The 14,022-nt window shown below is 44.1% G+C and overlaps 1 protein-coding gene across 3 annotated transcripts in view; it reads right to left on the bottom strand.

Moving 5' to 3' along the window:
• The window catches only part of TTC29 (tetratricopeptide repeat domain 29), a 408,961-nt gene that overhangs the window by 206,587 nt on the left and 188,352 nt on the right, over positions 1–14,022 (bottom strand). For all 3 annotated transcript variants that reach the window (XM_075335612.1, XM_075335622.1, XM_075335630.1), the window contains one exon: positions 10,280–10,492. In XM_075335612.1, coding sequence (XP_075191727.1) covers positions 10,280–10,492 — 213 coding nt within the window. The remainder of the gene's footprint in view (positions 1–10,279; positions 10,493–14,022) is intronic.

Genomic DNA, 14,022 nt, shown 5'->3' with positions numbered 1-14,022 from the left:
GAGTGTGAAAACTCTCCAGGAGATGCCAGCGATTGGGTTCAACCTTGACAAGTTGAAGACCCACCCGAAACTCTGGGAAGGGTCCAGCGCCATGTTCAGGTTGTGTTGGCATGCTTGTAAAGGAGAGTGCCTTGACCAGTAGATTGCCCAAGTAAAGGATCACAGAGTGACCGTGAGAGCGCGGGACTGCTCCCTCTGCTGCCACGAACTTGGTGAACACCCGTGGGGCTGTCGCCAGCCAAAGGGTATGGCTACGAAACGAAATATTCTCGTCTTTAATAACGAATCGTAGCCAACGCCGGTGCCTTGGAGCAATCGGCACGTGTAGATAAGCATCCTGATGTCTATTGAAGCTAGGAAAACTCCTTGAGACAGAGAGGCAATGACGGAGCGGAGTGATGCCATCCGGAACCGCCTGGTTTTCACGTGCTCGTTAAGCAGTATAAAGTCCCGAACGGGACGGAAGGAGCCGTCCTATTTTGGCACCACGACCAGGTCGGGGCAAAATGCGTATCTGGTTCCTGAAGAGGAACAGGGATTACGGCTCTTTCCGCCTGCAGAAGAGCCTCGGCTCGGTCGGTGCGGTAGTTTGAAAACAAACTGACTCTCACTCACAGGCCCTCAACCTGCGGTAGGTAAATGCCGCTAAAGCGGGGGAGTCTGCCCCCCCGCGGTTGCGGAGTGAGAGGGCTGAAAATTATGAGGAAAACGCTTTGGTAGCGGATCCTCCGGCTGCCTTCCCCGGGCGTGAATTGAGCCCGCTAGGAATCTATGCCCTTCTGGGCTTTTTGAGTCGTCTTGGATAGTTGAATGATTTCATTCAACCCTTACCAACAGACTATCACTAGATAAAGGCAACCTGGTTAAGCACTTCGTTGGAAGCAGCCTCTGTTCCAATCTCTCAACTACTAGCCTCTGCGTAAAAACACGGAGTTGGCGGATGCCACTGACGTCCGGCTCGTAGAGTCTCGGACAGCAATAACAGCATGATTCGCCATGCCGACATTGCGAGTTAAAGACGCTGCTGGGACCGAGAGTACCTGTGACAGCGACCCTCTGCGCAATACTAGCTGAAATAGCTTGGAGTGCCTTCACGGCTGCGACTGCCGGAGCAGCCGACCTGCCGATAGCTTCATAGACAGATTGCAACCAGAGGCCAATCTGCCTGTCAATGGCCTTTTGAAGTGAAGTCCTATCCACCACTACAACTATAGATCTAGCTGCAAGCATGGAGATTGGGGGATCCACATTTGGATACTGGGTCTAGCGCTTGACCACGTCAGGGGGAGCGACACGTGTCTCATTAATACGGTCGGAGAAACGCTTATCGTGATAAGCGTGTCGTTTCTGGACTGCGTCTCTGGAGTCAGAGTGCTAAACAAGTACTCAATATATAGAGATTTCTCTTGCTGTGAAGCTGACCCCTCCACTGGAGGAGTTGAGGGAGAAATACCCAACCTTTCGTTGATGGACGCAATAAGATTATTCACTATAGCGTCACCATCCGGTGTATCCGGATTGAGAGCGGTGTCAGGAACAGAGTCCTGAACAGCTACTTCTGCCTCATCGTACAGAGAGTACTCCAGCTGGGACCTTGCCCAGTGATGTAGTCGAGGGCTAATGCCAGCGAACCCGCTGAGGCCATCTGGGACTGTCGACCGTGTCGGATGCCTGCTCTCTGGGATGCCTGGAATCACTCTGGCGCCTTGAGATGCTCCAGATCAGGGCGGCCAGGGTCATTGCAACCATATTGCCCACGGTCTGCTTGGGGTGCAAAGTCTGTAAGATGTCAGTCATAGTCACAGACAATATATCAGCGGAAAAACTGCAACTTCGTCCCTGTCTCTGGACAGAGATCACAGGTGGTTCCTTTGGCCACATATAGCAGAGACCCCGGTTGAGCAATTGCACGCACTGGGGGTCCTGAAACCGTATGACATGCAGTACAAGCAGCATAGAAAGCCCGTGCATTGGCAACTTGTCTTTTTCTGCTGTTGTTGTCTAGCTATCTAAGAGCCTAGCCGAGGATAGCGACCGTACAGTGAATAGTCATACAAGCATGAAGTACAAATAAACACTTCAGCACATGTAGTACACGCAGCATTGAAAACTTGTGGCTTGGCACATTTGCTCTTCTGCTGCTGTTGTCTATTTATCTAGGAGCATGAGACAAGGATAGCGACATACAGTGAATGTATAGCATACAGCATGACAGTAAACACTGCAGCCCATGCAATCCAAGCAGCATTGAAAGCTTGCGCGTTAGCACCCTAGCCTTTCTGCTGCTGTTGTCTATTTATCCAGGAACATTAGCCAAGGATAGCGACAAACAGTGAATGTATAGCATACAAGCATGACAGTAAACACTGCAGCCAATGCAAGTCAAGCAGCATTGAAAACTTGTGCCGTAGCACCATTGCTCTACTGCTGCTTTTGTCTGTTTATCTGGGCGCATTAGCCAAGAATAGCGACATACAGTGAATGTATATCATAACAATAAACCGTGCAGCACATGCAAGCGAAGCAGCATTGAAAGCTTGTGCCTTAGCACAAATTGCTCTACTGCTGCTGTTGCCCAATCTGACAGTAAACACTGCAGCACATGCAAACGAAGAAGCATTGAAAGCTTGTGCCTCAGCAGCATTGCTTATTTGCTGCTGTTGCCCAGAATAGCGACAGTACAGTACAGTGCATAGCATATCAGCACACAGCCCAAAAGCCCACTTCAGCATTAGTGGTGTCAGTTGCTTACCGCCCGCACAAGAGCGGGTGCGAGGTCGCCCAAAAACCTGTGACTGGTTCCGTTCTCCCAGAGTGGAAACCATAATGGCTGCCGGCTTCTCTTCCCCGTCCTGTGCAGAGGGGCGGGCCGTGGGCGAGCCCCAGCCAAGAGCGGGAACCCGGCGTCTCACTGTGTTCAGTGAGAGGGGGCTGGAGAATGCAAAGCAGACTCCAGCTCCCTGCGCTGAGCTACTGTACAGCGTCCCGCCCCTCCTCTGACTGGCAGGGCTGGGGCGGGAACGAAACGAAAACTAGGCCGCAAAGCCGGGGACTCTAGTAATAAGCGCGGCCGTCCCATGTGCACGGCCGACGCCGAAGTCCCCCGGCGCACCACAAGTCCCAGCCGCGCCACAATGTAAAAAACAACCAGCAGCGGCCGGCGCGGCCGTTTTCAATACATAAATTCACTCAGCAAAGCTGCAGTGAATAATAGCACCAGCGCTCCGCGCTGTTGTCCCCGGCGCACTAACACTCCCAGCAATGCTGGTGTGTGTGGGCGCGATGTGCATGGGAACACAGAGTACCTTGATGTAGCAGGGCCCTGTCCCTGACGATACTCAGCTCCATATCCAGCAGGTTCTTTTGGGTCTGTGGATGGAGCTCGGTCTCTGTGCCTGGAGACCGGTAAGATCCCACTTCACCCAGAGCCCCTCATGGGGATGGGGAAGGAAAACAGCATGTGGGCTCCGGCCTCTGTACTAGCAATAAGTACCTCAACCTTACAACACCATCCACGGGTGAGAAGGGAGCATGCTGGGGGCCCTATATGGGCCCTCTTTTCTTCCATCCGACATAGTCAGCAGCTGCTGCTGACCAAAATCTGTGGAGCTATGCATGGATGTCTGACCTCCTTCGCACACAAAGCTAAAACTGGAGAACCCGTGATATCACGGGGGGGTATAGCCAGAAGGGGAGGGGCCTTGCACTTTTTAGTGTAGTGCTTTGTGTGGCCTCCGGAGGGCAGTAGCTATACCCCAATCGTCTGGGTCTCCCAATAGAGCGCTGAAGAAAAATGTAATTCTAGCGTTTTGAATATTTTTCTCATTAATTTATTTTAGATTTTGATAGAGCAGACTTTTAAACATGCAGTGATGCCAATATGTCTATTTTTTAATTGTTTAAATTTTAATGGGACAAAAGGAAGGTGATTAGAACTTTTATATTTATTTTTTTTCATATTTTCATAGAGTGCACGACATGTGGCTTGTAAATGGCCACTGAAGATCTAAATCTAAGCCGATCAGCAATAATTTAGTTGACTGTACAGACTTGACATCACTCGTACCCAATCTATGGGTGGGTGTGAAACATCGGACTGCACTTGGATGTCATCAGTTGGATATATGCAGAGACAGACAATGGAGAAGATGGAGAAATTATTCTATCCTCCTCCTCCTCAGCTGTGCTCTGATTCTAGCATGTGAGAGTTTTAGAGCACAGTATAATGACACTCAGCCCTATTCTCATCCAGAGAAGCTTGGCGAGTGTCATGTATATGTCATTCTGTATGTTATGTGAGTTTGATTTTCTTTCTTGCCTAGGAACCGTGTGCTGTCCGTATACAATGCGTTTTTTTTCTCAGCAGCTATTATTCTACAATCATTTACTGGACCATTTACACTGTTGTCTGCTACAGAATGGTAAAGTATCCACAAAAAATGGATGCTACTGGGATGGTTCATGTAGCATCCATTTTTTTCTTGTATCCATAGACTTGCATTGGCTAGTGTCGTCTGATTTAGGCTTCCTTTCAGCGAATACTGCAATTTTATTCTCCAGGTCGAATGCAGCTAAGAAAAAATATACAGCTCAGCACTGACTCATTAACTAACATTGGACCAAGTGCAATCAGATTTTTTTCTCACATTGCACTCGTCCGTTTTATACACAAGGGTGAGCGAACCCTTAACATCATTTCTTGATGACTAAAGGGCACTTTACACTAGCTAGCGATGTCGCTCATGAAAACACCCGCCCCCATCGTTTGTGCATCATGGGCAAATCACTGCCCGTGGAGAACAATATCGCTAGGACGCGTAACACGTACTTACCTTCCTAGCTACATCGCTGTGGGTGGCGAACAACCTCTTTAAGGAGGAGGTTTGTGCGCTGTCATAGCGATGTCACACAGCGGCCCGCCAATAGAAGCGGACCAGCCGCATTAACGACACGCCCACCTCGTTGCCGGAGGACGCAGGATTGCTACTGTTGGTCGTTCCCAGGGTGTCACACATAGCGATGTGTGCTGCCTCAGTAACGTCGAACAACCTGCGTCCAGCACCAGGAATGATTTTTTGAAAATGAATGACGTGTCAACGATCAACGATTAGGTGAGTATTTTTGATCGTTAACACTCGCTCATAGGTGTCACATGCAACGACGTTGCTAACGATGCCGGATGTACGTCACGAATTCTCTGACCCCGACGACATATCGTTAGCGATATCGTTGCGTGTAAAGCACCCTTAAGTGTTTTGGTTGTTCAATGGGTGATTGACAGCTTCTTTACAATTTAGAATTATGGAGAATCAATAATTTCTACCGTTTTGTGGTAAAGTACGCACACAATTTAATTTTGTTGCAGTTTTTTTCTTGGTCCTCTACCTCATGTAGCTACAATATTGATCTAGAGTTCTAAAGTTAAAATAGACTTCAACAGTATGATCACATATTCCATAACAGTGGTACGTAGTCAATTAACCCTACATATTGCACTTTCATTTTTTTTATCCTCTTTATCCAAGAGCCATAACTTTTTTCCAGTCTACACAGCCGTATAAAGACTATTTTTGTAGGCCAAGTTGCAATATTGAATAAAACAATTCATTTTAAAATATATTGTACTGGAAAACAGGAAAAAAAGTGGGGTTAAATGAAAAAAAAAAAAAATGCAATTCCGACCTTGTTTTTGGGCTTTTGATTTTATGTTGTTTATATTGCGGTGATATTGAAAAGGCAACATGACTTTCCAGGTCACTACAATTACATTTACTTTTTTATTTATTCATCCATCAATCTGTATGAGAGCGTCTTTTCTGCATGCAAAGCTGCACTTCTAGCACTTTTTACTGTATTTTTTTAGGGAAGTATGGCAACTCAAAAATGGTGTTTTGATTTTCTTTAATAAGCTGCAGGATGTCAATTCTTTCAGCGTTTTTTCACCCATTGACTTCAATTTGAAAAACGCATGCAAAAACGCAGTTTTTTGCTGCAATTTTCCTGCCAAAAGATGGAGAAATTTTTGCAACTAAATTCTCAACGCATGCACATACCCATATATAAGCTGTACAATGACTACTTTACATTGTGTCAAAGTGTCCTATCTATCAGTGTTGTCAACAAAAATGTGATGGAGTGTACTAACTTTTGTGATATACTGTATCTCCTGCATTGCCCATACTTTATAGGAATGAATATAAAAAGAATATTTTCCTATAAATGTATTAGATGTTTCAGATGTACAGTACAGTCCAAATGTTTGGACACACCTTATCATTCAAAGAGTTTTCTTTATTTTCATGACTCTGAAAATTGTATATTCACATTGAAGGCATCAAAACTATGAATTAACACACGTGGAATGAAATACTTAACAAAGAAGTGTGAAACAACTGAAAATACAGTGCCTACAACTAGTATTCAACCCCCTGCAGATTTTGCAGGTTTGATAAGATGCAAATAAGTTAAGAGCCTGCAAACTTCAAACAAGAGCAGGATTTATTAACAGATGCATACATTTTACAAACCAACAAGTTATGTTGCTCAGTTAAATTGTAATAAATTTTCAACATAAAAGTGTGGGTCAATTATTATTCAACCCCTAGGTTTAATATTTTGTAGAATAACCCTTGTTTGCAATTACAGCTAATAATCGTCTTTTATAAGACCTGATCAGGCCGGCACAGGTCTCTGGAGTTATCTTGGCCCACTCCTCCATGCAGATCTTCTCCAAGTTATCTAGGTTCTTTGGGTGTCTCATGTGGACTTTAATCTTGAGCTCCTTCCACAAGTTTTCAATGGGGTTAAGGTCAGGAGACTGACTAGGCCACTGCAACACCTTGATTTTTTCCCTCTTGAACCAGGCCTTGGTTTTCTTGGCTGTGTGCTTTGGGTCGTTGTCTTGTTGGAAGATGAAATGACGACCCATCTTAAGATCCTTGATGGAGAAGCGGAGGTTCTTGGCCAAAATCTCCAGGTAGGCCGTGCTATCCATCTTCCCATGGATGCGGACCAGATGGCTGGCCCCTTGGCTGAGAAACAGCCCCACAGCATGATGCTGCCACCACCATGCTTGACTGTAGGGATGGTATTCTTGGGGTCGTATGCAGTGCCATCCAGTCTCCAAACGTCACGTGTGTGGTTGGCACCAAAGATCTCGATCTTGGTCTCATCAGACCAGAGAACCTTGAACTAGTCTGTCTCAGAGTCCTCCAAGTGATCATGAGCAAACTGTAGACGAGCCTTGACATGACGCTTTGAAAGTAAAGGTACCTTACGGGCTCGTCTGGAACGGAGACCATTGCGGTGGAGTACGTTACTTATGGTATTGACTGAAACCAATGTCCCCACTGCCATGAGATCTTCCCGGAGCTCCTTCCTTGTTGTCCTTGGGTTAGCCTTGACTCTTCGGACAAGCCTGGCCTCGGCACGGGAGGAAACTTTCAAAGGCTGTCCAGGCTGTGGAAGACTAACAGTAGTTCCATAAGCCTTCCACTTCCGGATGATGCTCCCAACAGTGGAGACAGGTAGGCCCAACTCCTCGGAAAGGGTTTTGAACCCCTTGCCAGCCTTGTGACCCTCCACGATCTTGTCTCTGATGGCCTTGGAATGCTCCTTTGTCTTTCCCATGTTGACCATGTATGAGTGCTGTTCACAAGTTTGGGGAGGGTCTTAATTAGTCAGAAAAGGCTGGAAAAAGAGATAATTAATCCAAACATGTGAAGCTCATTGTTCTTTGTGCCTGAAATACTTCTTAATACTTTAGGGGAACCAAACAGAATTCTGGTGTTTTGAGGGGTTGAATAATAAATGACCCTCTGAATAAACTTTTCTCAATTTAAAAAAAAAAAATAAAAAAGAAATAACATTCTTTTTTGCTGCAGTGCATTTCACACTTCCAGGCTGATCTACGGTCCAAATGTCACAATGCCAAGTTAATTCCGAATGTGTAAACCTGATAAATCTGCAGGGGGTTGAATACTACTTGTAGGCACTGTATGTCTTATAGTCTACATTCTTCAAAGTAGCCACCTTTTGCTTTGATTACTGCTTTGCACACTCTTGATGAGCTCAAGCGGTAGTCACCGGAAATGGTCTTCCAACAGTCTTGAAGGAGTTCCCAGAGATGCTTAGCACTTGTTGGCCCTTTTGGCTTCCTTCACCGGGAATGGTTTTCACTTCACGGGTGTGCCCTGTCAGGTTTAATAAGTGGGATTTCTTGCCTTATAAATGGGGTTGGGGCCATCAGTTGTGTTGTGCAGAAGTCTGGTGGATACACAGCTGATAATCCTACTGAATAGACTGTTAGAATTTATGTTATGGCAAAAAAAGCAGCTAAGTAAAGAAAAATGAGTGGCCATCATTACTTTAAGAAATGAAGGTCAGTCTGTCCGAAAAATTGGGAAAACTTTGAAAGTGTCCCCAAGTACAGTGGCAAAAACCATCAAACGCTACAAAGAAACTGGCTCACATGAGGACCGCCCCAGGAAAGGAAGACAAAGAGTCACCTCTACTACGGCAGATAAGTGTATCCGAGTCACCAGCCTCAGAAATCGCAGGTTAACAGCAGCTCAGATTAGAGACCAGGTCAATGCCACACAGAGTTCTAGCAGCAGACACATCTCTAGAACAACTGTTATGAGGAAACTTTGTGCAGCAGGCCTTCATGGTAAAATAGCTGCTAGGAAACCACTGCTAAGGACAGGCAACAAGCAGAAGAGACTTGTTTGGGCTAAAGAACACAAGGAATGGACATTAGACCAGTGGAAATCTGTGCTTTGGTCTGATGAGTCCAAATTTGAGATCTTTGGATCCAACCACGAACGTAGACTATAAGACATATTTTCAGTTGTTTCACACTTCTTTGTTAAGTATTTCATTCCACATGTGTTAATTCATAGTTTTGATGCCTTCAATGTGAATCTACTGTACAATTTTCAGAGACATTAAAATAAAGAAAACTCTTCGAATGAGAAGGGGTGTCCAAACTTTTGGTCTGTACTGTATAAGTATATATATATATATATACACATTTTATATATATATATATATATATATATTATATATATATATATATATATATATATATAATGTATATATGTAAATAGTGTTTCATTTCCTTATTTATGAATAGGTGAAAAGTAGGTTGATTTGAAACTTTTATATACGTTTTCTTTTGTATATTTTATAAAGCATTTTTTTATTTTTTAATTTATTTTTATCTCTTCTCTAGTCATTTCAATTCTCCTATGAAGCTCAGTTTCAGGCTAAGACTGGACGCACACTAGCGTATGGCATCCGATGCGATACGCTAATGAACCCCGGCTCAGGCTCTGCTGCGAGTGTGAGCCGAGTGTCATGTGACTGTGACCTGTTCCTGCACAGCTGTGAAGCTGAGGACAGGCACTGTGGAGGAGAGGGAGGGGTTAATCCCCCCATCTCCTCCACTGTCAGCCTGTGCGTATATCGCACAGCACTGGGATAACATCCCAGTGCAGTCCGATGTATCTCTCGCACCCATTAACTTGAATGGGTGCGAGGGATACAGCTGTAGGAGATATTCGCAGCATGTTGCTGCTTTTCTCGCCTCCAGAATCTGGAAGCGAGAAAAGCTGACTAACTGCTCACCCTCATTGACTAGCATTGGTCAGAGTGCAATGCGAGATTTTCTCGCATTGCACTCGTCCGTTTTTCACACTCGTGTGAGCGTACCCTAAGCTTCAGAATAAAACTGCTGACAGCCATTGGGGTTTTTGGCAGGCCGCCAGCTGCCATGGTAACCCACCATCCGCTCCTTGCAATTGCAGTAGGAATTGACAGCAGCATCTAAATGGCTAACAAAAGCAATTAAGGCTTACTTCAGTTGCTGCCAGTAATAAAAACAGAGCTGGCATTTGCCACATGTCCACGTCTCATTATGTGATTTGCGTTTTCAATAACCACTGATACATTAATTTGTTTTTAAGAAACGTATTTTAGCAAATATTTACACTTGAATTTTTCATTCCCCTAATTTTTTGAGCAGTGTAGTTACCTTCATATAGCACCATTGCAAAATGTGAATAAAATATTTTCCAGAAATTTTTGCTTAAAACTTAAACTGCAAATTTTATACAATGAAGTCTGTTTTCCAGAAAAGTAAATATATTGATGGCATTTGTCTCTGAAAATGTGAGGGAATGATCACCTAGCCAAACATTCTACAGAATTTAGTTTACTCATGGGCAAAAGAAGTACGGTACATTAAAAAATATATGTGAAAGCGTTATTTTCCACCTACCTTCTCTTGCCATATCAAGTGCTTTTATTAGCGTTTTGATGGCCTGTTGCCATTCTTTATTCTCTAGCATTTTCTCTGATAGCAATGTATATATTCTCCAGAGGTTCTCGCAGGCCAGTGAGTTGTGAGTGCGGCCTGTCTCATCCTTCCATATCCGGCCTACTGTCAAATGATAGAATGCCTCATAATGTTCAGCAGCCTTCTCCAACTGACCTACAATATATAAGGCAAGTATAAATATCGTCACTCTGGACTACACAGCAGTAGTAAAGGTAATCTTTACATAAAAAGGCATAGTAAAAAAAACGCAATTAATATATAATAGAATAGTAAAAAATTACAGAGACTAAATTCAAAACAAAAGAAATGCATAATACATTCATAAAAATATATATGAAAATATATCAAAAAATATATAAAAACTAATTATTTATAAAGCAATATCAAGTGATATGTGTGGTTGTCTGGGACTTTTAATTGTTTTCATGTCCTTACCTGTACAACCTCTGGGACACACTCTAATTAAGCAGGATAAGGTAACGGTGCCCGGATTATTAGTTACAGTCATATGAAAAAGTTTGGGCACCCCTATTAATGTTAACCTTTTTTCTTTATAACAATTTGGGTTTTTGCAACAGCTATTTCAGTTTCATATATCTAATAACTGATGGACTGAGTAATATTTCTGGATTGAAATGAGGTTTATTGTACTAACAGAAAATGTGCAATCTGCATTTAAACAAAATTTGACCGGTGCAAAAGTATGGGCACCTCAACAGAAAAGTGACATTAATATTTTGTAGATCCTCCTTTTGCAAAAATAACAGCCTCTAGTTGCTTCCTGTAGCTTTTAATGAGTTCCTGGATCCTGGATGAAGGTATATTTGACCATTCCTGTTTACAAAACAATTCCAGTTCAGTTAAGTTTGATGGTCGCCAAGCATGGACAACACGCTTCAAATCATCCCACAGATTTTCAATGATATTCAGGTCTGGGGACTGGGATGGCCATTCCAGAACTTTGTAATTGTTCCTCTGCATGAATGCCTGAGTATATTTGGAGCGGTGTTTTGGATCATTGTCTTGCTGAAATATCCATCCCCTGCATAACTTCAACTTCGTCGCTGATTCTTGCACATTATTGTCAAGAATCTGCTGATACTGAGTTGAATCCATGCGACCCTCAACTTTAACAAGATTCCCGGTGCCGGCATTGGCCACACAGCCCCAAAACATGATGGAACCTCCACCAAATTTTACTGTGGGTAGCAAGTGCTTTTCTTGGAATGCCGTGTTTTTTTTGCCTCCATGCATAACGCCTTTTTGTATGACCAAACAACTCAATCTTTGTTTCATTAGTCCACAGGACCGTCTTCCAAAATGTAACTGGCTTGTCCAAATGTGCTTTTGCATACCTCAGGCGACTGTTTGTGCCGTGCTTGCAGAAACGGCTTCTTTCCCATCATTCTCCCATACAGCTTCTCCTTGTGCAACGTGCGCTGTATTGTTGACCGATGCACATTGACACCATCTGCAGCAAGATGAAGCTGCAGGTCTTTGGAGGTGGTCTGTGGATTGTCCTTGACTGTTCTCACCATTCTTCTTCTCTGCCTTGCTGATATTTTTCTTGGCCTGCCACTTCTGCGCATAACAAGAACTGTACCTGTGTTCTTCCATTTCCTTACTATGTTCCTCACAGTGGAAACTGACAGTTTAAATCTCTGAGACAACTTTTTGTATCCTTTCTCTGAACAACTATGTTGAATAATCTTTGTTTTCAGATCATTTGAGAGTTGTTTTGAGGAGCCCATGATGCCACTCTTCATAGGAGATTCAAATAGGAGAACAACTTGCAAGTGGCCACCTTAAATACCTTTTCTCATGATTGGATACACCTGCCTATGAAGTTCAAAGCTCAATGAGGTTTCAAAACCAATTTAGTGCTTTAGTAAGTCAGTAAAAAGTAGTTAGGAGTGTTCAAATCAAGAAATTGATAAGGGTGCCCATACTTTTGCACTGGTCAAATTTTGTTTAAATGCAGATTGCACATTTTCTGTTAGTACAATAAACCTCATTTAAATCCAGAAATATTACTCAGTCCATCAGTTATTAGATATATGAAACTGAAATAGCTGTTGCAAAAACCCAAATGGTTATAAAGAAAAAAGGTTAACATTAATAGGGGTGCCCAAACTTTTTCATATGACTGTATCTATACAAATATGGGTGTGGTTGTAGTTGGTACCACAGCTTAGCCCCATTCACTTTAAGGCTATGTGCCCACGGGATTATGTACCTGCAGATATATCCGCAGGTACGTCCGCAAGTTTCCCGCAGCAGCTCACCGGATTCCGGAGATGATGCAGGATTTCAGAGAAATATCTGCGGTAAACCTGTGGAAATTCATGCGACCTACCTGCGGAAGTCCTAGCCTCTATCCCCATAGTGGAGGGCTGGGATTTCCGCAGGAATAAATGACATGCAGTTACATGCGGCTGCAGGACATCTGCAGCATATTCCGTAGCCGCACATACCGCAGCATGGACACAGCACTTCCCATGTCCCATAGGATAACATTGAGAGTGTCTGTACATGCTGAAACCTGCGGATTTATCTAGAAAATACAGATAAATCTGCAGGTTTTCCACAGCAAAATCTGCGGGTACATAGTCCCGTGGGCACATAGCCTGATAGGCACAGCTCAAGTACCTTGTTCCCTTCCCTCTATGTAAGTATCAAATTCAAATAATTCTAGTGGTAACAGAATATTTTGTTAGTTCAGAGATCATTGGATCTACAAACTGTGTTAAAGGGACTCTGTCAGTAGATTTTTGCTACATAAACTGAAGCCAACATGCTGTAAGGGTTAAGACACAAAGTTCAGGTATGCCTCTGTTGTCACAGTCCAATCTTGTGTTTATTTGCTGTTTGTTTTAGCAGTATGACCCTTAGGCCTAAGCGAGTGAGTGGAATGCGATAAAACATTGCATTCCACTCGGACCAATATCCAATATCTATGTGCCAGCACCCATGAGCGATTATTTTCTCAGCCCTAAATCGGACCGAGAAAACAGTCTCAGCGTGCTGTGGGTGCAATGCGATCCTTGTTTCTCTTGCACCCATTCATGTTTATGGGGCGTGAGAAAAATCACACTGTACTCACATTACACCAGTGTAATGCGAGTGCAGAGCGAGAATGGAAATGGCTGACAACGGAAGAGAGAGGGAGTTAAATTTCTCCCTTCCCCCTGCAGCGCTGGCCCTCCCCTCCTCAGCATCGGCCCTCCCCTTTTTCAACGCCGGCCCTCCCCTCCTCAGCGCTGGCCCTCCCCTCCTCAGTGCCAGCTCGCCCCCCGCAGTTGTGGTCCGATCGCATGATCGGACCTCAGTGGCAATGACACTCGCATGACACTCGGCTCACGCTTGCAGCACAGCGGGAGCCGAGTATCATGTGAGGATCGCATTAGTCCCTGTGTGGCCCCAGCTTTATCGTTGCTGTGGGTAGCTGACTGGTGCCATGTTGTACGGCATGCTCTCTCTTCTAACACCTCACAGTCAATGTAAAATCTCTATAGAGAGCCTGTTGTGGGCAGAGACAGCCCTGTGGATTCTGCTACATGACAAAAGCTAAAAATGCACATTGTGTCAGAACGGCTGAACCCAGTAATCTAAAGGTGGCTTTACACGCTACGAGATCGCTAAAGCGATCTTGTTGGGGTCAAAGAATTTGTGACGCACATCCG

Source organism: Anomaloglossus baeobatrachus, chromosome 1 (assembly GCF_048569485.1).
Source record: "Anomaloglossus baeobatrachus isolate aAnoBae1 chromosome 1, aAnoBae1.hap1, whole genome shotgun sequence".
Classification (NCBI taxonomy): domain Eukaryota; kingdom Metazoa; phylum Chordata; class Amphibia; order Anura; family Aromobatidae; genus Anomaloglossus; species Anomaloglossus baeobatrachus.
Note: the sequence above shows the minus strand (reverse complement) of the source record. Positions and strands in the feature narration are given on the sequence as shown.